The sequence below is a fragment of the Dasypus novemcinctus genome, chromosome 13, assembly GCF_030445035.2.
Source record: "Dasypus novemcinctus isolate mDasNov1 chromosome 13, mDasNov1.1.hap2, whole genome shotgun sequence".
Taxonomy (NCBI): Eukaryota; Metazoa; Chordata; class Mammalia; order Cingulata; family Dasypodidae; genus Dasypus; species Dasypus novemcinctus.
This window is the reverse complement of record NC_080685.1, coordinates 25317118-25340710: the sequence shown is the minus strand read 5'-3', so window position 1 is coordinate 25340710 and position 23593 is coordinate 25317118. Positions and strand designations below refer to the sequence as shown.

General features: G+C 49.1%; 4 protein-coding genes and 1 long non-coding RNA gene across 8 annotated transcripts in view; 2 read left to right on the top strand and 3 right to left on the bottom strand.

Moving 5' to 3' along the window:
* Positions 1 to 1334: 1334 nt before the first annotated feature.
* CDC42SE1 (CDC42 small effector 1) lies at positions 1335 to 9161 on the top strand. Its single transcript, XM_071207425.1, has 5 exons — positions 1335 to 1539; positions 4622 to 4939; positions 5446 to 5556; positions 6072 to 6160; positions 6659 to 9161. The coding sequence occupies exons 2-4, from the start codon at positions 4886 to 4888 to the stop codon at positions 6144 to 6146; spliced, it is 240 nt and encodes a 79-aa protein (XP_071063526.1). The 5' UTR covers positions 1335 to 1539; positions 4622 to 4885; the 3' UTR covers positions 6147 to 6160; positions 6659 to 9161.
* A 375-nt stretch (positions 9162 to 9536) lies between these two features.
* On the bottom strand, positions 9537 to 12484 carry C13H1orf56 (chromosome 13 C1orf56 homolog). Its single transcript, XM_004456020.3, has 2 exons — positions 11288 to 12484; positions 9537 to 9668 (listed from the first exon to the last, which is right to left on the bottom strand). Exons 1-2 carry the CDS (start codon positions 12482 to 12484, stop codon positions 9648 to 9650), a joined length of 1218 nt encoding a protein of 405 aa, XP_004456077.2. The 3' UTR covers positions 9537 to 9647.
* A 77-nt stretch (positions 12485 to 12561) lies between these two features.
* BNIPL (BCL2 interacting protein like) lies at positions 12562 to 20324 on the bottom strand. 2 transcript variants are annotated; one of them, XM_004456022.4, is made up of 9 exons: positions 18856 to 20324; positions 18600 to 18664; positions 18164 to 18388; positions 15922 to 16104; positions 15204 to 15306; positions 14917 to 15048; positions 13925 to 14011; positions 13654 to 13752; positions 12562 to 13197 (listed from the first exon to the last, which is right to left on the bottom strand). In XM_004456022.4, the coding sequence occupies exons 1-9, from the start codon at positions 18981 to 18983 to the stop codon at positions 13149 to 13151; spliced, it is 1071 nt and encodes a 356-aa protein (XP_004456079.2). In that variant the 5' UTR covers positions 18984 to 20324; the 3' UTR covers positions 12562 to 13148. The 2 variants fall into 2 exon arrangements, with proteins under 2 accessions (XP_004456079.2, XP_058131333.1); XM_058275350.1 differs by lacking the exon at positions 14917 to 15048.
* Positions 14003 to 15050, top strand: LOC139436269 (uncharacterized). The gene is made up of 2 exons (XR_011645379.1): positions 14003 to 14090; positions 14366 to 15050. It is a non-coding gene; the product is annotated as an uncharacterized lncRNA (long non-coding RNA).
* Positions 20325 to 20424: 100 nt separating the features above from the next.
* Positions 20425 to 23593, bottom strand: part of PRUNE1 (prune exopolyphosphatase 1) — a 32823-nt gene continuing 29654 nt past the window's right edge. For all 3 annotated transcript variants that reach the window (XM_058275343.2, XM_058275342.1, XM_058275341.2), the window contains exon 8: positions 20425 to 22329. In XM_058275343.2, coding sequence (XP_058131326.1) covers positions 21901 to 22329 — 429 coding nt within the window. In that variant the 3' untranslated portion in view covers positions 20425 to 21900. The remainder of the gene's footprint in view (positions 22330 to 23593) is intronic.

Genomic DNA, 23593 nt, shown 5'->3' with positions numbered 1-23593 from the left:
AGAAACAACAATAAAACACTGAGAAGAATTTGGAAATATAGATAAGTAGAGGCTAGAGCAAAACAGTAGGACTAAAGATTCATCAAAAAAAAAAACCCATCAAATTATAATAGCTTGAAAAGGAAGATAATAAACTGAAGATGTTAAAATATACAGGACAATAAATTATAGGAAAACAGATATCTGAAATGAGGTAAATGCTGAGAGATGCTAATTATATGTAGAATTGTTAGAAATCGTTTGTGTAAAGGATAGCAAGGTATGGATGGAGATCTTAGAAATGAGATGCAAAACGGTGATCAAATAACTACCCATTATTCAGAGCGCACTCTTCTCTCCTCTTGAATTGTCCCCCTACCTCATCCTCATTTGGGGTCTTCAGCCTAACCATAAAGAAGCTGCTATTCTCCCCTTGCAGCCCCCTGCCCTCTGTCTACTCCCTCCCCTCGGTTTATTTTACCTGTTATCAGTGAATTACTAGTGTGTTCCAAAGGTGGAGGGAATTCCTCTGGGGCTCCGGGGTGTGCTCTGGACTGGAGAAAGAGTCTGACGGCTTTGTCTTCTCACTCCCTCTCCCTCTAGAGTGACTGAGTCGGTGTGCTCAGTCTCCCCCTGCAATGCAGCCCCTCCTAAGAAGAGCGGAAGGACTCTCCGCCCCCTCTCCCTCCCAGCCTGACTCGGCTAATTCAAATGATAGGCTCCAGAACACTTTAGGGAGGGAGAGAGGATTAAAGCATCTCGTAGGCTTATTGGACTGGAGAATTATTCCCAGTGTCTTTCCAGCACCCCCATAGTGCAGGGGGTGCAATGAATGAGCAGTTAATTGCCCTCTGCTTTTATTTTAGGTTTATGGATTAAAAGTCTTAACCCTAAATCAACAATGGGAAGGAGAAGGAATGTTCCTTTCTCCCCAATTCAAGGCCTTCAGGAGAAGGAATGTTCCTTTCTTCCCAATTCAAGGACTTCACTCCTCCATTTAACACCTCCCGACTTACCTTCCCACCCGCACATATGGGAAAATAAAACTAGCCTTGTACATTTAGAGAGCACAAGAAGACTGCCGAGACAGGGGGGTCTCTGAATTTGGGTCTGGGGGATTTGGAGATGAGAAGAGGAGGGTCTCAGCTTCGTTTTGCCCGGGAGCGCTGGATGCGCAAAGGGAACCTGTGACTCCCAGGAGCCCCCTAGGGTGTCAGGCTCTCGTTGAGGTGACCACATTTTCCATTTCGTTCCGCAGGGGCGACGGCCTTCCGGGGCCTCCGAGCCGCAGCCCGAGACCCCTGCAGAGCCCCATCCGTCCAGCGGGGGCGCTGCGTGCCCCACCCGTCCAGCGGGGGCGCTGTGCGCCCGGCCCGGAGCCGGACGGTTTCGTAACGGCGTCGCGCCGTTTCCGCCCTCGGCGAGCCGCACCTCTGCCGGCCCGCCCTCGGCTTCCCCCACTGCGCCGGGGAGCGCTCCGGAGAAGCCCACGCTGGCGGGCACCCCGCGGGAGTCCCTCCACCAGTTGTAGCCAGACGCCGCGATGCCCGAGAAGAGCAGGTGAGCCCGTGGAGTCGGGGCCCGGGCCCCCCGCCCGCGCGCCCGGGCGGGGACGCACCGGATGCTGCGGGTGGGGGAGGGAGCGCGTCCAGGCTGTCGCGATGCCGGCTCGGTGGGAAAGGGCGCGCGCCCCGCAGGAACAGCCCCGAGGCCGCTCGTGCGGGGCGCGGGCCGAGGCGGCCGCAGAGCGGAAGGGGAAGAAGAGCCTGGAGCGTCGGGGCGGTGGCAGGGGAAGAGGCTCTCTGAGCCTCGCCAACCTCGGGGGCGCCCCGTGCCGGACAAAGTGAAGGAGAGCTGGTCCTGGGAGCTCTAAATCGGAGACTGAGGCAGCCACAGAAAACAGCGACAGAGTCCAAAAGATCCACAGAGAGGTCCCAATCCGAGTTAGGGGTTGGGATGACCAGAGAACTTCTGGAGAGAGTTGGGGGAGGGGATAGAAATGGTATCTATGTGACAATATATCTGTTGCGTGGGGGGGGGGGGGGGTGTTAAGTTCCTAGTTCTCTTTCCCCCTAAGCTCCACAAGACCTGTCCTGGGGGAGGGCAGGATTGGTGCTGGGTCAAATGCCTGTCACTTTCCTGAAACATGGGGTCCACCCCCCCTTCTCCGGAGCCCCTCCGCAGCCTCCTTGTGGGGGAAGTGGTCTCCACACCGGGGATCAGCTGCAGCCCCGGGCTTATAGCCAGAATTGCTCAGTCCGTTTTCTCAACTCTTTTTCTTTCTCTTTCTCTCTAGCTGCTTCTTGTGAAGGCTTGTCAGGCAGCGGGTTGGAGGCCTTGGGGTGGAGGCAGCGGGACCGGGAAAACCGGTTTGGGGCTAGAACTGGACCGGGGAAGTATGGAGGTAGAACTCTACATCCCTCCTCCTTGGAGCCTTCTCTTATCCCTTTCCTTGCTCTTTCCCCAACAACTTTGAGGACCGGGGACAGGGTCACCTTGAACTCAGGGGTTTCCCTAAAGAAAGGCTTGCTACTTTGTTTTTCTTTTTCTCACATGGCAGGAAGAAAGAGAAACTTTGTCTTGGCCTGGGGGCCAGTGCCTGAGTCCTCTTCAGTCCTAGCGTGACCTTGGTGGTAGTAGGATATCTTTCTCAGTTCTGTATTTCACTCTTCCTATTTGGAACTCAGAGAGACCAAGTTCTCAGGGTTATTTGTCTGTCAGGATGTGGCTTTTTGCAGTCCAGTCCTGATCCCTTCTGTTGTTTTCCCAGCCTCTTCCCTCGCATTGCAGGGTTGAAATAGAGGGCAGTGGATTTGAGTGCCTTTTCCTTCTAAAGGAGGGTGGCAGCCAATTGCTCTTCTTTTTCTGGCCTTGCTCCCACCACCCCTCCACCCCCACATTTACCCTACCCTGTGTTCTCTGCACACCCACCCCACTCCCAAATTTCACAGACCCTAACGTCCTGGGGAGTGGAATTTCCTGGTCACTTATCATCATTGGTCATGTCATGCCAAGTCCCACACACACGCTTTCCCTGTACCCAGCTCTGGCCAGGTCCCTGGAAAAGGAACAGAAACGTCCTTGTTCCCTCCCGTGCCCCTTTCCCTCTCTCTCCTCTCCCCTCCCAGCACCATCTACTTCTGTCCACTCAAATTTGAACAGGGTTGGGAGGGGGGTGTTCAGGGACAGCCAAGTCTCAGTAAAGCCTGTCTGGGGGGTGGGGTGGGAGGGTTTCCTCTGATTCTTCATTGTTTTCTCCACCCCCCCCAACTCTTACCAACCCACTGCCACCACCATCAGGACAAACCTTGTGACTGATTGACTTCCCCACTAACCACAGCTCCCCACTCTGACAGCTGCACTCTGACTTCCACCCTGTCTGATTACTCCTCCCCTGGAAGCTGTGTCTCGGTGTTTGTGTGATCTCATCTCAAGATGGTAAAAAAAAAAAATCTCTCAGTTCTTAGATGAATCTAGGATGCAAGTGCATCAGAGTTCCCGGCCTGGAGGGAAGGGAGATTCCTGTTAGTGCTGTCATGTAATATTCATGAAACTGCTCTGTGTGGCATCTTTGTGGTTGCCAAACTGAAACTGGGAAAAGGCAGTAAATATAGAGACAGGGCCCTTCCTGCCCTGTCTGGGCAGTGGTGGGAATGGGAGGAAGTTTCTTCCTTGGACACTAGTGCTATTGGAAAGTTTCTGGTGTCTGGTTGATGAAGCTTAGGGTGGAGGTGGTAAGAGGAGAGAACAGGTCATGGCATGAGGGGAGGAGGAAGGCCCAGGGCCCTATGGGGTGTGAGGAAGAGCAGAGTGGGACACGACAGGACATGTAACGAGGGTGCGGAGGCTGGAAAAAGATTCCTCATGGGGCAGAAGATACCAGGCATATGTTCCTACAACTTATACACCGATCTCTACAAGACAAACATGGAGATATGGCCATGCCACACACATGCAGAGAGGTGCACACACAGGAGTACAATGGTACAGCGAGACAGGACACAAACACACAGGGGACACACAACCTTCGCTACAGATCTCAAGGAACTGCCAGATGGCTTCAGGAAGAATTAGATCTCAGCTGAGGGCGATAAGGAGGAACAAGTGCAGTGAATGGAAAGAAGGAAGAAATTCCTTCCTGTAGAAAGGTTTCCTTGAGGTCCTCCAACTGCTACAGTTAGTTTCCTAGGACCCAGTTGGTCAAAGCCTCTCTTGTTCTTAAAGAAAGCTTTGGTATTAAGGGCAAGGTAAGGTAGAAGGAAGGGATGGGGTGGAGGCCTTGTTTGTGAAAATGAAAAACCACCATTTCCTCTTCGAAGTGCCCCTCCCCTTCTGCCTCAAACCCGGGGAGAACAGAGCTGGAACTTGTAGCCTGCCAGACTTTGCTGATTTCTGCTGCTATCCCTTGGTCCCCTCCTGTCCTCTCATCCTGAGTGTTCCTAGTCCCCTTCTCCCTTAGCACCACCAGTCACTGCTCCTTAACCCTTTGGCATCCTCCCGGTTCTCTGGAGATAAGTGTTGTGATACAGGACTAGGGCCTTTAAGGGAGAGCTGGGAAAATGTGGGCACCTCAGGTTTTTCAAGGGGAGAGGAGAGGAGCTCTCATTAACCTTTCTTCTCTCTTTTCTCTCTGCTAATCCAGGGTTCCAAGCCTGAGGAAGATATAACCTTGTGACTGCCTGTTCCACTCTGCACTCTGGCCCTGTTAGTTTCTCAGCATCTGAGCCACCGACCACCTCTGATCGCCTAAGTGTTCCAAGGACTCTACTTTTTCTAGACCCATCCAGCTGAGTTAATCTAGGGTGTTGTCAAACCTGGGGGCAGCAAGGAGTGGCAGTCAAGGCACCAGACCAAGAGCCCCTCTGGGGCCTCAGGGAGAGGACTGAAACTGGAACCGTCCGGGAACATGAGCGAGTTTTGGCACAAACTGGGCTGCTGCGTGGTAGAGAAGCCCCAGCCGGTGAGTCTCCCTACCCCGACCGCAACACACACAAATCAGTTACTATATACTGTGAAGAAGACATACCATGTAGGATCTGCTTTCTAAAATCCTCACTCCTTGCCTTCCTCTGTCAGGTCAGTTTCTGTGGCCAGGCTGGTGTACACATAATAAAGGGGACTGTGTGATGGAAAAAGTGAACAGTTCTAGTTGTCACTTGATGTTCCTATCCATTCTGAGTTGGGCAGGGGTCATAGGTAGAGATTGATGCCTGCCAGTTTTCCCCATTGTTTCCTCATCAGCCAGAGGTGACTTTGACTTGTCTTTTCTTTGTCCAGTACTCACTCTGCAGGCCTCTGCCCTCACCAGCCTGGTCCATGTTCTGTTTGAGTTTCTGGTTGTTCCAGCCTTGCCTTTCATACCTTAGCGATATCCCTATTTTAATGCCTTTCCTGCCAGGGACCTAGCCTCTTCCCTTAGTGGTTTTCAAGACTCTTTTCCCTTCCTCCACTGTTTTCTCCAAGCAGAAGAAGAAGAAGAGACGGATTGACCGGACTATGATTGGGGAACCAATGAATTTCGTCCACCTGACTCACATTGGCTCTGGGGAGATGGGTGCTGGAGATGGACTTGCTATGGTAACAAGGGAATGGAGAGGGTTGATTTGGGGGAGTAGTCTAGAACTGTTCTCCTTTTTGAAATTTCAAGAAGGGGACATAAAACTAATACTCGATGGGAAGCAGGAATCTAAGATTCTAATTCTGGTTAACTGCTGTGTAACCTGAGCTGATACTTCAGTATCTGGGCCTGGGTTCCCACATCTTGACAATTAGTAGGTTATTCTTCATCGGGTGTGGGGGTGGCATATATATGTCTTAGAGTTAGTTGAAGGGCATTTTCTGAAAACCATAATCCTCCCAATTAAGAACCTCTGTCTTGGTGTCATGGTAAGTAATATTGTAGTTGGGGTGTTGGGGCAGGGAAAAGGCTGGAAACACTTTTTTTTTTTAAAGAAGGCTGACCACTTCCATCCTAAATAATGTCTCAGATGTCAGTGAGGTAGGGTCAGCTCCTTCCCTGGAGAACACAAGAGAGACCGCTTACTATAGGATACAAAGACTTAGGAGAATGCCTTCCATGTGCTTTTTCACAGACAGGTGCAGTTCAGGAGCAGATGAGATCCAAGGGAAACCGGGACAGGCCTTGGAACAACTCTAGGGGCTTGTAGCTCCAATAGGAATGGTGAGTAGCTAGAGAAACCCACCCAACCCATCCAACACAGCCTGATCCCCTGGTGCAAGATGGGACGGGAAGGAAAATTAGAAAGGAAAGTTCAAGTATATAAGATCCAGAAAGGCAGAGAGAGGGGGTTGCACAGATAGATGGGTAGAAATAGAAAAAAGAACACCATGGACTCAAGTAGAGTCTGCACTAGGTGATAATTTCTCCCTAAGGCCTCAGTTTTGTTTTCTTTTTTTTTTAAGAAAGAAAATTCGTTACACATAAATTTACCTCTCAAAGATAACCACTGACAACATTTTTTATATACTTTTTCCCTAAGCACACATATAATTATGTATGTATATATTTTTATCTTCCTACAGAAAGAATGATTGATTCACTTCCCTATGAGATTCCATTCTCTTGAGTGCTGCAAAAATCTTGTCTCTCCTTTCTCAGCACCCTGTTCTTTCTGCTAACCTCATAACCTGTTTTTTTTGTTGTTGTTTTTTAATCCAGGTTCACGTGTCTTGAAATCCCTATTCTGTGTCCAGCCCAGAAGAGATGCTAACCCCACCAAATCCCTACAACCAGTGCTCCAGGGCCCTTCTTTCTCCTTTCTGCCTAATAGTGCCTCACAAGGCTTGGGGGCTGGACTCCCTCTGCTCCTTCTGGCTGTAGCCCCTCCTGGAGAAGGGGTCAAGGCAGCAGGACTGACCAAGTGACTACTGGTTGGCCAGAAGAGCTCAGCTGAAGCCCTGAACACCCTCAGATCTGAGATAGGAGTTCTCTGGAAACCTGGAATGAGTTCTGGTCTCCTGAATGATGGTCTGGGTGCCAGCTGTTTTTAAACTCTTGATCTGGAACTTAAAACGGGGTTGGTGGTGAGATTACCAAAGCTGAAGGTGGCTTTGCTGAGAAGCTTCCTACCTCCCTGTTCTTCCTCTCTCCCCTCCTGGAATGAACTGAAGCAGACTTCAGGCAGGGGCTGAGTGACCACTGCCTAATCTACTCTTGCTCTTTAGATTTCAAACTTTAAGCTCATAGCCCCTCAATATCTCTCTGCCTGTACCAGGTCTTTCTGTAGTTAGGCCTATAACCCTTTATTTCTGTAGCATTATTAGCTCCCCACTAACTTTCCTTTTTTTTTTTTTTTTTGTTAGAAAATTAATTTAAGATGAGTTCTCCTAATTAGTCCCATCTTACTACTACCTCTGCCCTTAACCCCATTCCTATCAGGAACCTTACTTTTCCCATTGAATAAGAGTTAAGAGGTGGATCTTTGCCTGATGACACTCCTCCTTTCACCCATTTAAGTCCTGGGATCTTGGCCTGCTCTCTGCCAACCTCCCTGCTGGCCCAGGTGAGTAGAGGAAAAGGAGTCAGGAGAGAAACCCAGAATGCAGCAAAACTAGGAGTTAAATCTCAGGGAGGACTTCCTGACCATTAAGGATGGGAGGGTAAAGAGATAAACAGGTTGAAAACAAGCACCTGTGAATTTAGGGGCCTAAAGATCCTCCCAGCATGGGAGCAGAGAGGCTCTAGAGCAGGGGTTCTTAACAAGGGGTCTGTGAGCTTGAATTGAGATTTAAAAAAAAATTCTTGTGGGGACATGTTGGTGTGGGTGTGATATATTTATTAAATAATACACAGTATAGTGTGGACTTAGTAAGGGGTCCGTGGAACAAAAAAGGTTAAGAACCCCTGGACTAGAGCAAGGTTTCTTGATCTAGACACTTCTGTCATTTTGGGCTGGATAATTCTTTATAGTGGTGGACTGTCCTGTGCATTGTGGGATGTTCAGTAGCGTCTTTGGCCCACTCTAGTTGTGAGAACCAAAAATGTTTCCAGGTATTGCCAAATGTCCCCTAGGGGACAAAAATCTCCCTCAGTTGAGAACCATAGGTCTAGAGTCAAGATATTTTTCTCTTATGTGACTTCTATCCCTGCCCCCCTCCATCCCATTATCCATCCTAAGGTTGAGCATGAACTAGGAGCCCTTGCAAATCAGGGTTGGTAGAACCGCACATACCCAAACAGTTCTTTTTTCAGTGTGTTGCATGTGCTTGCGTGGGTTCAGGCCTCTGTGATGGACACGTACCATGCTACTTCATCCTTGCTGTCTGGAGGAGTAGTTCCTACAGTGTAGAGATATAACCCTGGGGCGGATGGTATGCTGGGATCAGGGGAGAGGGAGAGGAGAAAGCAGTAATGCTGGTGACCCCCCAGCTTGTCTTCCCCAAATTTTAAGCTGTATTTCTGTGCCCAAGTCCCAGAGCCAGACACAGATAAAACTCAGGGAGTTTTGTCTGAAGACCAAGTCTCACTTCCCACCTGGCTGAAGAGTCTGTGTTAGGTGGGAAAGCAATGTAGGAGCAGGTCTTTAGGCACCTTCAGTTTTCTCAGGTGTTCTTTGTTCTGGCCCCTTCTTGCAGAGTGGTTAGGAAGGCAGAACACAAATGAGCTCCTGCCTACTCTTAAGAAGGCTGGGGTGGTTCATTAGCTCTATAATAGGAAACATCCTGTTCTTTGTAGTGGGGATAAGGAACATGAGAAGGGACACACACTGCGTATTCCACCATCTCTCCAATTTGCCCCCACCAGCAGTGACTGAGGTTCTAATTTTTCCAATTCTAGTGTATTTTCTGCAGTTTTTCAAGGTCTAAGATTGGTCATAGAGATACATTCCCATCTTACTCTCAGTTCCAGTCAAGCTAGTTGCTCCAAAAATAGCCCACCTTGTTACTTTAAGTAGCTAATAACTGAGGGTTTTACCAGATCGGAAGGGTTTAACAGTATAGGGTAGAAAGGTGGGGGACTCCTAGATTTTCTGGTATCCCTGATCTTCAGCCTCATACCTGTATTTTGGACACAGTCTTTCCTTTGGTGCTCTCTTGCCTTTAGCTACCTTCTCTAATGTGTATCCAACCATCACTTGGGAATGGGTTTGAGAGCCATAATTTATATTAAAAACCATTGAACTTTTAAGTGCATTTTTTCAAATAAAATTTTTTAAGCAAAATAGTTGCAGCCTCATCATTACAGGTGTTTTGGGCTAAAGGATAGATAGGGCTGGTGATGGTAACTCCTTGAAACTGGCTGAGATGGAATTTTGTACCTACTTTGCCCTTTTTGAGGAGAGGTCACCATCTTTGAAGGGCTCCACTCATTCTTCCTGTTCCCTTTTCTTAGCGTTTATCTGGGATTTTTCATCTTTAAAGATACCTGTTTAAAAACAACTTGGGGCATGAGGAAAATGAGAAACATCAACATTTGATTTCGAAGATTAAGGAGTAGGGTAGGGTACCAGGCCAGATGCTGCTCGCTACCCAGTTGTTTTGGGTTCAAGAGTTTTATGGTCTCCCTCAGAAATCTCTGTAAAAAGACACAAGACCAATGCTTTTTTTTTTTCTTCAGTTTTTTCTGTACTAAAAATAACCAGTGGGTGCTGGGATTGAAAGAGGAGGAGAGGTTGAGATGCTGACACCTCCTATGGATGAAGTGGCCATTATCTCTGGTTTCTGCCCATCTGGGTAAAAAAGAAAAATAGAGAAGGGAAATTACAACCCATCTATATTTTCCCTTCCTTCATCTCCCTGTCCCCACACATCCTCATTCCCTCAAACACACTCCCCTTACTTATGCTTTTTTTATATTCAATAATGAATATTGGACACACAAGGAGAAGGTTAAAAACAAACCAGCAAAATGACCCAAGTCTACCACATTTTCTTGCCCATTCCCCCTCTCCAAAGGTCCTGTCATCTCTATCAATCTGGAATACAGGTCAAACTAGCTTTTGGTAACTTTTTTTCTTTTTTTTTTTAATTTTAATTTTTATTTATTTAATTCCCCTCCCCCGGTTGTCTGTTTTCTGTGTCTTTGCTGCGTCTTGTTTCTTTGTCCGTTTCTGTTGTCGTCTGTGTCCTCAGCGGCACAGGAAGTGTGGGTGGCGCCATTCCTGGGCAGGCTGCACTTTCTTTCGCTGGGCGGCTCTCCTTAGGGGTGCACTCCTTGCACGGGGGGCTCCCCTACGTGGGGACACCCCTGCGTGGCAGGGCACTCCTTGCGCGCATCAGCACTGCGCATGGGCCAGCTCCACACAGGTCAAGGAGGCCCAGGGTTTGAACCGCCGACCTCTATGTGGTAGACGGACGCCCTAACCACTGGGCCAAAGTCCGTTTCCCTTGGTAACTTTTGATAAAACAGAAAACAGCCCTTCCTTGAGAATTCTCAGGTTGCTGGGAAGACTCTCCAAAGGACAGTTCTTGAGAATGCATTATAGGGTGACGGTTAAGGTCATGGGCTTTGATGTTAAACCTGGATTTGAGGGGAAACGGACTTGGCCCAGTGGTTAGGGCGTCCGTCTACCACATGGGCGGTTCAAACCCCAGGCCTCCTTGACCCGTGTGCAGCTGGCCCATGCGCAGTGCTGATGTGCGCAAGGAGTGCCCTGCCACGCAGGGGTGTCCCCCGCGTAGGGGAGCCCCACGCGCAAGGAGTGCGCCCCATAGGGAGAGCCGCCCAGCGCGAAGGAAAGTGCAGCCTGCCCAGGAATGGCGCTGCACACACTTCCTGTGCCGCTGAGGACAACAGAAGCGGACAAAGAAACAAGACGCAGCAAAAAGACACAGAGAACAGACAACCGGGGGAGGGGGGGAATTAAATAAATAAACCTTTTTAAAAAAAAAACCTGGATTCGAATCCCACCTGTGGCTCTGCCACTCACTGCCTTTGTAAACCCCAGTTCATTTGTAAAGTAGAGATAGGATAATATCTCAGGGTTGTTTTGAGCATTGATCCAGCTAAAGTGCACACAGTAATACCTCAGATATTGCCTATTGTTACCATTAAGCTGCATTAATAAGCTGAAAACAAAATGATCCCTCCATATCCATTATTTGGTCAATAACCATCTAATGACTAATAATACATGTGGCTTAATAACCAACCAGCAATTCCTCAAGAAATAATCCAGTGGAATCAATGGCCAACAAAAACCTCAATAACCAACGTGGGCTATGAATTGACAACCAAACAGAAGAGATAAATCAGTAACAGTTCATGCCAGCACACTGACTTGACAACAGTTTCGGATACCAGGATTTTGCAGACCCATCAGCAAAGATCTTATCACCAAACACTTACTGGTTCCATCTCAGAGAACACGGTAGAGAGGCTGTTCCAAATATCCTCCAGTCCAATCCTGACCTGTTTCCAAAACGAAAGAGCCGGGCTGGGGCTGGGGCTGGGGCTGGGGCTGGGGCTGGGGCTGGGGCTGGGGCTGGGGCTGACTCTGGGGCTGGCGCTGGCCCTGAGATGCGCCTTGGATTTGCAATCAGGGCAGAGATCTGCGTCCAGGGGGCACTCCTCGCGATCCCGGTTGCAGGGACATTGGTGGTAGGTGCAGGGCCGGTGCTCCGTGCGGATTTGGCTCAGCGCCCCAGCCCGAAGGCGCCCGGAGACGCCCTGCAGCTTCCCCGCCCGCGACCGGCTCATGGTGCCCGAGCGGCAGTGGCAGTGCCACGGGCCCCAGGGCAGCAGGACCAGCCGCAGTTCCTCCGGCGGCGGCATGGCCGTCTGCGAGGGCGACTGCGCCCAGCGGCTCGGGCTGGCCCCGGCCGTCGACCAGCGCCTCAGGCTGAGGTCGGTGACGAGCTGGTCCGCCGTGGACGCGGCGGGGGAACGCGTCAGGCCGGTGCTCAGCCGGATTTCCCGCGTCCGGGTGTTGGCTGGAAACCTCGTGCTGGGGCCCGCGTGTGTGCGGCTCGTTCTGCCGGACTCGGCGTCGTTGTTATTCTTCCTGGCATTAATCACCACCTCCCCTTCCAAAGACCCCTCCTCGTCCCCCGACCCGGGCGGGTGGGTGATGCCCGTGGCCACCGAGGCGGCCAGGAGCTCGGCGGCGGCCGGGATGGCCAGGCGGTCCGCGGTGGCCGCGGCGTCGTACGGGTCCACGTCCTGCTCGGTCGCCCGCGGCCTGGGGGACCCGCTGGTCCGGGCGGTGGACGAGGAGCCGCGGGCCACGGGGCCCCCGAAGCGGAACCGGTCCCGCTGCTGCCCGGCCGGGGCCTGGGTCTGGCCTTCGGCCCCCGCCGCCCGGGGCGCCAGGCTCAGCAGCAGGGCGCAGAGCAGCGCGCCGGCGGCGGGGACCATGGCGCTGGCGCTCGGGGCTGAGGGAGGCAACTGCGGAGGCCCGGCTCCCAGGCCCCCAGCTCCGCTCCTTGCGCGCGACCCTCGGCGTCGTTTGAGCCGAGGCGCGCGGGGGCCCAGGCGCGCGCCGCCCCCTCCCCCGCGCCCGCCCGCGGGGCGCCCCCGCAGCCCCCCAGGGCCCGAGCCCAGCATCCTGGGGAGCCCCGGCAGCGAGACCCCCGGGCCGGCACCGGGCGGCGGATTGTGATGCGAGGGGTGCGGGAAGCGTCACTTTGAATTTCTCTTCGCAGTTTATTAAACTGAAGGGGGCAAAAAGACCAGGTGAAAGCGCTCCCTCCCGGGCTCCGGCCTGCGGCCGCGGTCGCGCCTGAGAAGGGAAGGTGGCACCAGCAGTTCCTCAGGACCGGGTGGGGCTGGCGTGGGGCTCCGTCTGCGCTGCCCCGTGACCCGCAGCGGGCGGGCGGCAGCGGTTAGGCCCTGCCCTCCCGGTCCACCCCACCTTTCGCCTGCGCCGGACCTAAGGTGCAAAGGACCTCAGCGCTTTCACAACAGCCCAGGAGGAGGAGACCCAGAGGTGGAGAAACAAACCCAGGGTGCTTCAGCTAAAGCAGGACTAAACCCCAACGCTCTGCACTTCCCATATAAAACGGCTTTTGCCACTGCGCTAGGCTGCCTCCCTCACAGATGAAATGACAGTCACCCAGCAGATCAGGTTCCAGCTGAAGGCAGGGTCATGGAAGGGATGGCACCCCGTTGAGAGGTGAAGATCCAGTGCCAGGGGGATTGAGGAGGAGACAATTTCCATAGCAGATGCTTCAGAGCCCAGCGGGTAGGCAGGCCAGGATCTGCTCGGGTTCTAAGGCCCTTTATCAGTCCTTCCTGTGCCTTGAAGACCCTGGTCCAGCCTAGGACAGAGAGAGGGGGTAGGGAGGGGAGTGGTGGATGGATAGGATGGCCTGGTCTTCCTGGTTTGGGGAGAGAAGCCAGGGGAATTGGAAGAGCTAGATGGGGAACTGCTTGAGTCACCATTTAGGATCCTTTGCTCCCTCAGCCCCCTACCCTGCTGGACAACATCTCTCTACTTGCTGCCAGCATATCTCTTGCTAATTTCTGGAGCTGGTCTAAATCTCCTCTAACTCCTGTTGCCTCAGCTCTTTTATTTGTAGTTTTTCCGTCTGTTCTTGGTGGACGCAATAGTGTCCTTAATTTCTACTCTGAATTGTTGCAGTTTGTTTTCCCAGCTACACTGAAGCAGCTGCTTCCATATTTCAGTTCATTTGTAACTCCCCCAAGGTATGAACAAAGTGGGACAGGTTTTATAACTCCCACCCCAAACCTTCAGTCTTCAGCTCAGGACTCACTGTCTGACAGCTTCCGGGATGTGGACCTGATCCAGGGAGATGAGCTGGGCCAGCTCCCCAAGGCTGTCCAGAAAACGGATCTTTCGTGTGAACTTGGAACTGAAAAGAGAATAAACCAAGTGTGTTCTGTACTGAGACAAGGGCTCCTGGATACCCTTACAAAGGGAAACACAGTGGTTAAGGCTGGAAAGGGTCAGGGTGGGGCAAGATCTTCATCTTGAGTTTGAAACTGGAGAATAGGGGACGGGGTCCCTGTCCCTAGAGCTCGTACCTGATGAAGGGCCGAAGCAGTGCCAGAAATGCCTTCACATACCACGTAGCATGGACAACCACCAGGGCGCGCAGGTTTTTCCGGAGCCTGAAGAATATGAGATTAGCCTATGACTCAGTTTGCCTCCATGCCTGAAGATCAGATGGAGCTTGCTGATGGCTATCTGGTAGAGTATACTCTAACTTTCTTCGCTTATTTCTAGATTTCTCTGATAGCTAGGTCTCAACCCCATTCCTGAAGCTGCAATCTCAGACCCACCCATCTTGTTTTTATTTTTGAGCCCTCCATGCTCCTCATTCTTAGGAAACTCTCAGAATCCCTCCTCCTGGTCTTCTCTACCCTATTCCCCTCTTGTGCTTCTTCTCTCACATAAGTTCCTTATTCCCTTCCACATTTTTGTGTTTTTGTTTTTGTTTTTTCACTTTCTTTCCATCCCTCCAGGATCAGGACTATTTACAAAACTCCAAGTGGAAGAAGACCACTGAGGAAGAAAGGAAGGAAAAGGCAGCAAAGGCAGAATGGTGGAAACAAAGAAACAATAAAAAAAAAAAAGGAACATAGGGGAAAAAAGAATACATGGGTCAGGGACAAAGGCAAAGAAGAAAAAAAGACAATGGAGATAAGGAAAGTGAAAAAAAGGGCAAGAGTGGGAGAAAAGGAAGAGTGCCTTCTATGTGCCAGGCAATATGCTACAGTAAATAACTATAAATAAATGCCCAGTGGCAAAGCTACGGTATTATCATTTTCATTTTACAGATACAGAAACTGAGGTCCAGAAAGGTTAAATGACTTCTCCAAGATCATAAATGGTAAAGGTAAGATTTGAAATCATATTTCTCTGACTCCAAGAGAGGAGAGAGGACAGGAAAGGGTTGGAAAGGGGTATAGAGGAACACAGAAACAGAGGAAGGGACTAAATAGGAGAAGAAAGAATGAAAAGATAGGAAAAAGCTAAGCTAGAGAGTTGCAGCCCTCTTGTCCTAGGGTCTCACCGCCGATCCAGGGTATGGTAACACTGGCGTATCCAGCTCAGAGAGGGAACTTGGGTCCTGCTTGTGCCTCCACTCAAGTGAACAAGCAGATAATTTTCAGCTACCAGCAGCTCCAGAGTTCCCACCATATATCTGTGGGGCATAAAATTACCAGGGAAGATGTGGGGGGGGATTGTGGGGAATGAGAGGATATTATTATGGACTCTACAATCAGCTACTGATCTGGAAGGGGTTCTTTTTGGCTTTTCCTTCCCCAGCACCCTCTGTCTTTAGGCCTTCCACCTCACCTAAACAAGTGCTCCATGACATAGGTGTAGTTGGGAATGCTGCTTCTGGGTAGATAGCAGGAAGCAAAGAGGATGACAGCATTGAGGCCATCACCATGGTAACCTGGAGCAGATACCAGGAAAATTCATTATCAACACATATAGTCAAGTACATTTGTACAGGTTGAGGGACTCTGGGGGTCTCTGGAAGTTACAAGAAGGATTTTGAACCCAATAACTGAGTTCCCAGCTTATGCATTTTATTCAAGAATCCACAGCAGGGAAGAGGACTTGGCCCAGTGGTTAGGGCGTCCACCTACCACATGGGAGGTCCGCAGTTCAAACCCCGGGCCACCTTTATCCGTGTGCAGCTGGCCCATGCACAGTGCTGATGTGCGCAAGGAGTGCCCTGCCATGCAGGGGTGTCCCTGCGTAGGGGAGCCCCACGCGCAAGGAGTGCGCCCCGTAAGGAGAGCCACCCAGCGTGAAAGAAAGTGCAGCCTGCCCAGGAATGGTGCCACACACAGAGAGCTGACACACCAAGATGACGCAACAAAAAGAAACGCAGATTCCCATGCCACTGACAACAACAGAAGTGGACAAAGAAGAAGATGCAGCAAATAGACACAGAGAACAGACAACTGGGGGGGAGGGGAGAGAAATAAAATAAATAAATAAATCTTTAAAAAAAAAAAAAAGAATCCACAGCAGTTACCCCTTCACTTATGACAGTCATTACCTCCATGAGATAGGACTTTCTTATAGGGCTCAATGACAGTCATGTCAACTCGCTGCTCCCGCTGTCCTGTTCGAAACACCCTCCAGCGACGACCATCTTCTCCAGCCACGTCCCACATACAACCCCGGCCCAGGCTTTGAGCTGCCTCACTGGGCCTCATGCTCTCTGTTTGGGGCAGCTCATCTAAAAGAGAGGGATGGGGAAGGATCAATAAGGCAGAATTCCCACCTTAATTATCTTGAATCTTTCCCAGATTCCTAGAGTTTATTACTCAAACCTTTCAATCTTCAACTTATTCCTGACTCTTCAGGCCTAGTTTGTCCAATCAACCCAATCCCTTGCTGGTTCTTCTCTCCTACATCTCATTATCCCTACTTTTCACTTGCCTATGGCTCTGGGATGATCTTTCTCTATGGCAGGTCTATGGCTGTGACTAGTATCAGTTTTTTCTGGACTTTATTTCTTTTCCCTATGTGAGCTCTTTGATTTCTATGTCTGATTACCACCAGTAAGGTAATGATTCCAAAATTTGCATTTCTCACTCAGACTTCTAACTCCACTCATTTTCCTAAATGCTTAGAGTGGATATTGCCACATCATGTCTCTCTGTTATCTCCAATCCACCAATGCAAACTCATTCTCTTCTTTCCCTCCCCCATGGCTCCTGTCTTGATCAATGAGCCCATCATTCATCTAGCTGCCAAAAAGGGGAAACTCTTCTCTGCTAGCCCTGAAACCAACTAGACCCCAAATCCTCTTCCATCTATTGTCATAATTTTATTTCATCATCTTCTCCACTACTATTATCCAGTTTGTGTAACTAGCATTTTTCACCTGGCCTTAGTACTAGCTTCCTAACTGTTCTCCATGCTTCCAGTCTTGCACTCCTTCAGTCCACTCCCTACACACTGCCAGAGCAGGCTTTCTTTTCTCCCCTACTGTATACCCACCACTCTGTATGATCTTTCCATAGCAATGGGAAGAGCTTCTTCATTTAAAAAAAATAGTTGCACAGTATTCCATTGTGTGGATATACCATAATAGACTTAATATCCTACTCATGGAACTTTAGTTTGTTTCCAATATTTTCAGAGCCATCAAAGTTGATCATGTTACTTCCCTGATTAATACCTTACAATGACTCCCGAGTGCTTCCAGACAAAACCTAAACTCCTTAGCATGATAGCAAAGGCCGCTATGATTTGACCCTTGCCTACTTACCCCAGCACTATCTTCTATTCTTCTATCATTCTCTCTTTACTTCTAACTCATTTTTAAAATTTTTTTTTATTTTTATTTTTTCCCTTCCCCACCCCCAGTTGCCTGCTCTGTGGGTCCATTCGCTGTGTGTTCTTCTGTGTCTGCTTGTATTCTTGTTAGCAGCACCTGGAATCTGTGTCTCTTTTTGTTGTGTCATCTTGCTGTGCAGCTCTCCGTGTGTGCAGTACCACTCCTGGGCAGGCTGCACTTTTTTTGCGCTAGGTAGCTCTCCTTGTGGGGTGCACTCCTTGCGCGTGGGGCTCCCCTAAGCAGGGGAAACCCCTCGCATTGCAGGACACTCCTTGCGCGCATCAGCACCACGTGTGGGCCAGCTCCCCACATGGGTCAGGAGGCCCTGGGTTTGAACCCTGGACCTCCCACGTGGTAGGCGGATGCCCTATCCATTGTGCCAAATCCGCTTCCCACCTTCCAACTCTTCACAGCTAAACAGTCACGCTATCCTCAAATTGTTTCTTCTACCTAGAATGCCCCTCTTTCCAAGTACCTGATGAACATCAACTTTAGCTTCCAACACTCATCTCAGAATCGCCTCCTCTGTGAAGGCTCTCCTGACACCTCAGGCAGAACTGACCTTTTCCTTCCCCATGCCTCCACTATATCCTGTATCCATGTAGATCACAACCTTTAACTGCACTTATTTGTATATATGTTTATTTCCTACTAAACAGAATTCCCTGATGGTAAGGACTATCTTATTTATCTTATAACCCCAGGCCCAGCTCAGTGTTAGCATATAACAGTCATTCAATAAAGTTTTCCTTGGAAAAAAGAAAAAGACCTTTTCCTCTACTGACTATTCTCACACTGGATCTATGAGCACCACCTTTCCATTCTGAGGAAACTGATTTTGCTGGCCTTATCTCATGGTCCTTATCAGTTCTAATTTCAGTCCTATTAAATCCATCCTGGGCTTAACACTGACCTTCCTTCTACCAGCTTAGTCCCCAGGTTTGCTTCCCACCTTCCCATTCAAACTCATGTCCACTGTCCAACTGCTCCGAGTCTGAAGGTGTCTCCAATTCGTCTATCCTCAGGTCAGAACTGCCATCAGAAGAGGAAGGTGTAGAGAGGGTGGGAGAAGTTCCATTATCTCCAGGAGCCTTAGTCAGATTCAGTTGCATCTCTGGGGCAGAAAGACGCTTACGCATGGGGCGCCGGCCACACAGGGCTAAAGTGCTGGGAGTACCTGGGATTAGAGAAGGGGAAACAAAAGAGAAAGATCTTTGTGTGTTGGGGATGGGGGTACTGATTAGAATCTATATAGAGAATAACATGGGCGAACTCTGAAGAAGGAAGGATGCAGAAAAGCAGAAGTAAAATCGCTAAGGGATAGCGGTAGCTTAGCCCTTCACTAGACTAGAATCAGGAACTTGGGGCCTAATTTCTATGTCACTTACCTGCCTGTGAGCCTCCTTTGGCATCTTCGGTATTGTCAGAAGGGCCAGCCTCCTCAGGAAGCAATCTAGAGGGGACGTAATTAAAAGGATGAAGGCAGCAAGCCAGAGGTCGATTTACCAATTCTCTCTCCCTGCCACGATTTTATTGCCTCTGATTTCTTTTTCCCATTTCTTCCCTGCAAGTCCTAATTCACCATCTCTGCCCTCTGTTTGTGACCATTCCTCCCACCTCCCAACCTCCTTCCCACGTCCTCACCGGGGGAATTCTTCATCCTGCCACTCTTCCTTTAGCTCCAGCTCCTCAAGTCTCAAGGCTGCTCCTAGGTCTGCTGCTTCTGCATTCTCTCTGACCCAAAGATAGTCCCCCAGAAGAAAGATAAGCATGAGACAACCTAGGAAGTGTCTTAAGGGAAGTGGGAGAAGAGACTAGAATAGAGAATAATTAAGGTACAGAGCACAGGACAGACCTTTAAAAAAACCTCAGATCTCTTATCTCCTAGACAGATGTTTCTCCCAGCTTCACCACTTGCTGGAAGCAGATTCCTGCTTGTGGATTAAAGAGCAGAGGAAAAATACACTGATCATATTTACTTCTAAGGCAAATGCTCCACCTACCGAGTAGGGGTGAGAGGAGTCCCACATTACAATTGGCTAGAATCCAGAGAGACCCGCCCAGCTGTCACAGGGCAAACTCAAAGCTGGGGAAGATGGCAGCTGGTCAGGCCTGCCTTTCTTCTACCATGCTGGGGAGTGGCTAGGGGAAACCATGGCATAGGTGGAAGGGTGGGGGAAGGTAGAGAGGAAGAGAGGTTAGCTGGGAAGGGGAACCTCGACCCGAACTCAGTTCTGGGTAGTTTTCCTGATAGCATTCTGGAGGGAGGGGGTTGGAAAATGAAAAACATGGGTAGATTTGGGACAGGGAATTATTCTGGAATCCCATCCCCCAACTCCCATACCATACTAATATTTCCTACTTAAAGCCACCCCCATCCCTTCTCTGCAAAGTAATTCTCTTGTGCTCTCATTTCCTCTAGGAATCCCTGAGATCTGAGCTGGTAAGACCTGGATGGTGGGAAAGTCCCTCAGACTGTTCACTCCCTATTTCCAATCAAGTAAGCCAATACTCACCCAAGATCTAGTGCCTTTTCCCCTGCCTCTTGTATAGTTCCCATCTTCTCAAGTCTTCCTGTCTCCTTTAAACACTTGGAGTTGTCGGGGAGCTGGTCGCCCCAGCTCCCCAACACTTCTTTACCTTTTTCTGCCTCAGCTGCTGTTGCTGTTGCTGTTGCTTCCAAGGAGGGAGGTGTGAAATGGAGGTGAACTCATCTTCAAACAGGTTTTGCCACCTCTTCTCCCAAGGAGCAGGTCTGCCCAAGAGAAAAACCCTGCCTCCTGCATGGGGGCGGGTTTTGGGGAGAAGAGTGCATTTCCAGGGTGACTAGTCTTGGGTGAGTCTAGGAAGGGAATTTGTTCTCCTTTCCAGATCTCTTCTAACCTTCTGGAAGCAGCCTTTTTTTTTAAAAAAAAAAAAAAAAAAAAGGAACCGCAGAAACCATTTTGGTTACAAGACTTTCTTGGGCCTACTTTTCAAACATAAACAAAATTGGGGAGAGAAGTATGTTATAGGGAGCGTTCTGATAGAAGAAACAAATTAAAGACTGAGAATGAGGGTAGATGGAAGCCTGTTGCTCCTTTTCCCAAAAAGGGTCACCAGAAAGAAGACAGTTAGTATAACAGGAAGAAAGGATATGAAACTTTAGGAGGCCAAAACACTCATCGAGGGAGAGACCTGGTTATAGTTGTAAAAAGAGACAATATGACCCCAAACAGGAAAAGAATATTTAATACTTTAACAAAATGCAAAATAAAGTACCCAAGTTACAAAACATAAATCCCTTTGGTTCAGTGATCACACTACTATTTACCTTCCCCTCAAAGTGAAGGAAGCCCGTGCCCCTCATACTAGAAGACGTCATGTCAAATCACCACATACCCTACTGTTCAGTGAACTGATTGGCAACCTACATGGAACAGAGTTGGGGGGTAGGAAGAGAGGGAATGGGTCGGTCTGAAAAAAGAGAGACTCTCCACATGCAGAACAAGAGTCCGTGGGAGGGAGCGCTCTGCTGGGTCACTCTGGTATGAATCACACCTTGTACATGCTACATTAGGCTGAGTCCCTTGGCACAATCACACACAAATACAGACAACCCAATGGCCTGAGGATTCTCAGGGAAAATGGAAGAAAAATTCAGAGAAGCAGAGGAGAGAAGAAAGGATGACAGTAAGACACAGATCACAGACTACCAGAGAACATCTAGTCCAAACCGTTAATTTTACAGATGGGGTAAATGAGACCCAGAGAAGTGAAGTTCTTGCCAAACAACATACAACTCATGGCAGTTAGTACTAGAAACCAGCTAGTTAGTTCACGCTTCCTTTTAATATGAGCAAGAAGAGAAAGAGATGGACAAGAAAGTGATAATCCTGCTGCGGCAGGAACAGAGCCAGGGCTCTCATTCCAGCTGCGCTGTCTTTTGGGAAGAGTGCCTCCAAGGCCTAACGGCCTTCCTGGGCGCCTCTTGAACTCTCAAGAACCAGGGTTCTATGGCTCTGCGACAGAGGAAGCCAAGGAACTCTTGGTCAGGTCACCTGATCAGGACAGAAGACAGTCTCCAATCTCCCCCCAAACATGACCCGAACCGGTGATGATAAGCACAGAACGGAAATTCAGCCATCTCTGAGTCAAGCACCATTACCTAACTGAAGGCAGAAAGGGGAGTCATGGACTTGGAAATGTGCTCAAGGCTGAAAACTGGAGCAAGAGTTTCCAAAGCACATTCTACAGTGCATCTGGCTCTAAGTAGGTATTCAATAAATACTTGAATGAATGAGTACGTGAGTAAATGAATACACAGAGACAATGCATGGTTCTCGGACAGATATTGGTTCTGTTCAAGATCCTTGCTGAGGGCACTTTTGGGGTACACATTCTTTTTGTCCCACTGTGTTGGGATTGTAGATGTATTGCATTATGCCCTGGAAAAAGAGAAGAAAGTCAATGCAGATTTAAAGAATAAAATTAGATGATTTTTTTGATTGGTAGATTGGGGAGAAAAGGTAGAAAACCATTCTTAAAGCAGCTGCTTTCTTTCACTTCTTTCTCCTTCCAGATTTATGAGAACAGTATACCAGATCCTAGAGCAATGAGGACAAAACTGCTGAAATTTCCAAATATTTCAAAACATGCATTTGGGGTAGGTCAAGCAGCCTCTCCCACTATCCCCTCCCCTCCCAATGGTCACTTCTTTGACAGGGAGGCTGTGGTAGACTGTGACAGTGAGATCTGGCTGCACTTCTCAAAGACGGCCTCAGCTAAGAGTTTAGGCAGTCCCTGGTCCAGAGGACACTCATCCACCAAGCTGTTCATGGGCGTGGGGGGCAGCACGGGCTCCTCGTCATCTTGACTCATTGCAGGAATCAGGGAGTTACTTGCCCTGTCCAGGTCCTTGTCCGGCTGCTCCCTAGTCGTGCCCACGGTCTCAGGCTGCCCTGAAGGGATCTTCATGGAGTCAAAATATGCTGACAGGGCTTCCTGGAGCAGAGGTAGAAGTTTCTTCCGAGAGACCTGGGTGTTGCCTTGATGATAGGCTTGGAGGTTAGGGTGGGGGCTTGGGGCAGGGGTTAGCTTTAGGGAGGGGGAATGGGAACGTTCCAGGACTCCACATATCTAAAGAGGAGACAAGAATGGGGACATAATGTATAAGTTGGAGTAGCAAAGAGCTGAGGCTTCTAAATTAGAAGCTTACTTTATAGAGGAGAAAACCTGTTTTCTATTAAGTCATCCAAAGTTCACTTTAACTGACTACAACAAAAGGAACTTCAGCTAACACGCGTTGTACTACTTGAGTGGAGTGGGTGTAGCTCAGTGGTTGAGCGCCTGCTTTGCACATACAAGGTCCCAGATTCAATCCCTAGTACCTCCTTTAACAAAAAAAAAAACTGAGATCATGTTTCATTTTCTAAATGAGGAAACCAAAGCTCAGAGAAACTATGTTAAGCAAATCATGTATAATGGCAAAATCTGAACAGACCCAGGTCCCGAAGCCCCAAATCCAGTGTTGTTTCCAAGGGTATTCCTATGCGCCAAAACGTGAGCCCTGTCCTTGGCTGGCAAGGGACTGGCTTCTATCTTGAGGTCAGGGGAAGAACAGGTAAAAAGAAAGTAATGAATAAAGAAAAATGGGTGTGGAAGATATAAAATATTGAAAATTTACTTGGTGTGGTGTCAAATATGGCCATTTATAATTGTTATCTTGTTTAATCTTCACAGTAAATGTATAATATTGGTATTACTGTTACCCTCATTTACAGGTGGAGAAACTAAACACTGAGGCTTAGAGAGGTTAGATAACTTGCCCAAGTCACAGGTAAGATGAGGCAGAGCTAAGACTTAACACTGGATCTGCCCCAAAGCCTGTGCTCTAAATCACTATATAACACTCCCCCTAACAAAGGAGGAAGAGAGGAGATGGTAGGGCAGACAGTGAAAAGGGGACCCCTATTTCCCAGTACAGAAGCCGCCTGGGCAATGGTGGAGTCATCCGATAGCCACACCACACAGCTTAGAAGAGCAGCACAGAGAGGACTGGATTCAGGAGGGGGGAAGGCACTTCTTGTAACCAAAACTCACTTTCCTTCATGGCATGATTGGGAATAGCCACCATTCACTGGGTACTTATGGTGTGTCCAAAAACAACCCTTATGTATATCACGTTTAATTACCACCTCAGACCAGTGAGGTAGGTACCATTACCTGGGAGAGAAAAGCAAGTTGACCTGACTTTTAAAATGAAAGTTCTTTCCATAATGTTAAACTACCTTCCACTGAATGGAATTACATTTGCTTCCTGGGGGAGAAGACAAAGGAAAAGAGAAGTGGAAAAGAGTAGACATATATTTTATGAGTAGAAAGGATTATCTGGCTGCCTTCA

Coding starts and splice junctions, on each gene's coding strand:
- CDC42SE1 (XM_071207425.1), top strand. CDS start 4,886: ATGAGCGAGTTTTGGCACAAACTGGGCTGCTGCGTGGTAGAGAAGCCC. Junction 4,940..5,445: donor TGGTAGAGAAGCCCCAGCCG/GTGAGTCTCCCT, acceptor TTCTCCAAGCAG/AAGAAGAAGAAGAGACGGAT. Junction 5,557..6,071: donor CTGGAGATGGACTTGCTATG/GTAACAAGGGAA, acceptor GCTTTTTCACAG/ACAGGTGCAGTTCAGGAGCA.
- BNIPL (XM_004456022.4), bottom strand. CDS start 18,983: ATGCTTATCTTTCTTCTGGGGGACTATCTTTGGGTCAGAGAGAATGCA. Junction 15,049..15,203: donor GTCATGGAGCACTTGTTTAG/GTGAGGTGGAAG, acceptor TATGCCCCACAG/ATATATGGTGGGAACTCTGG. Junction 14,012..14,916: donor TACCATACCCTGGATCGGCG/GTGAGACCCTAG, acceptor CATATTCTTCAG/GCTCCGGAAAAACCTGCGCG.
- C13H1orf56 (XM_004456020.3), bottom strand. CDS start 12,484: ATGCTGGGCTCGGGCCCTGGGGGGCTGCGGGGGCGCCCCGCGGGCGGG. Junction 9,669..11,287: donor TGTTCTCTGAGATGGAACCA/GTAAGTGTTTGG, acceptor TTTTTTACCCAG/ATGGGCAGAAACCAGAGATA.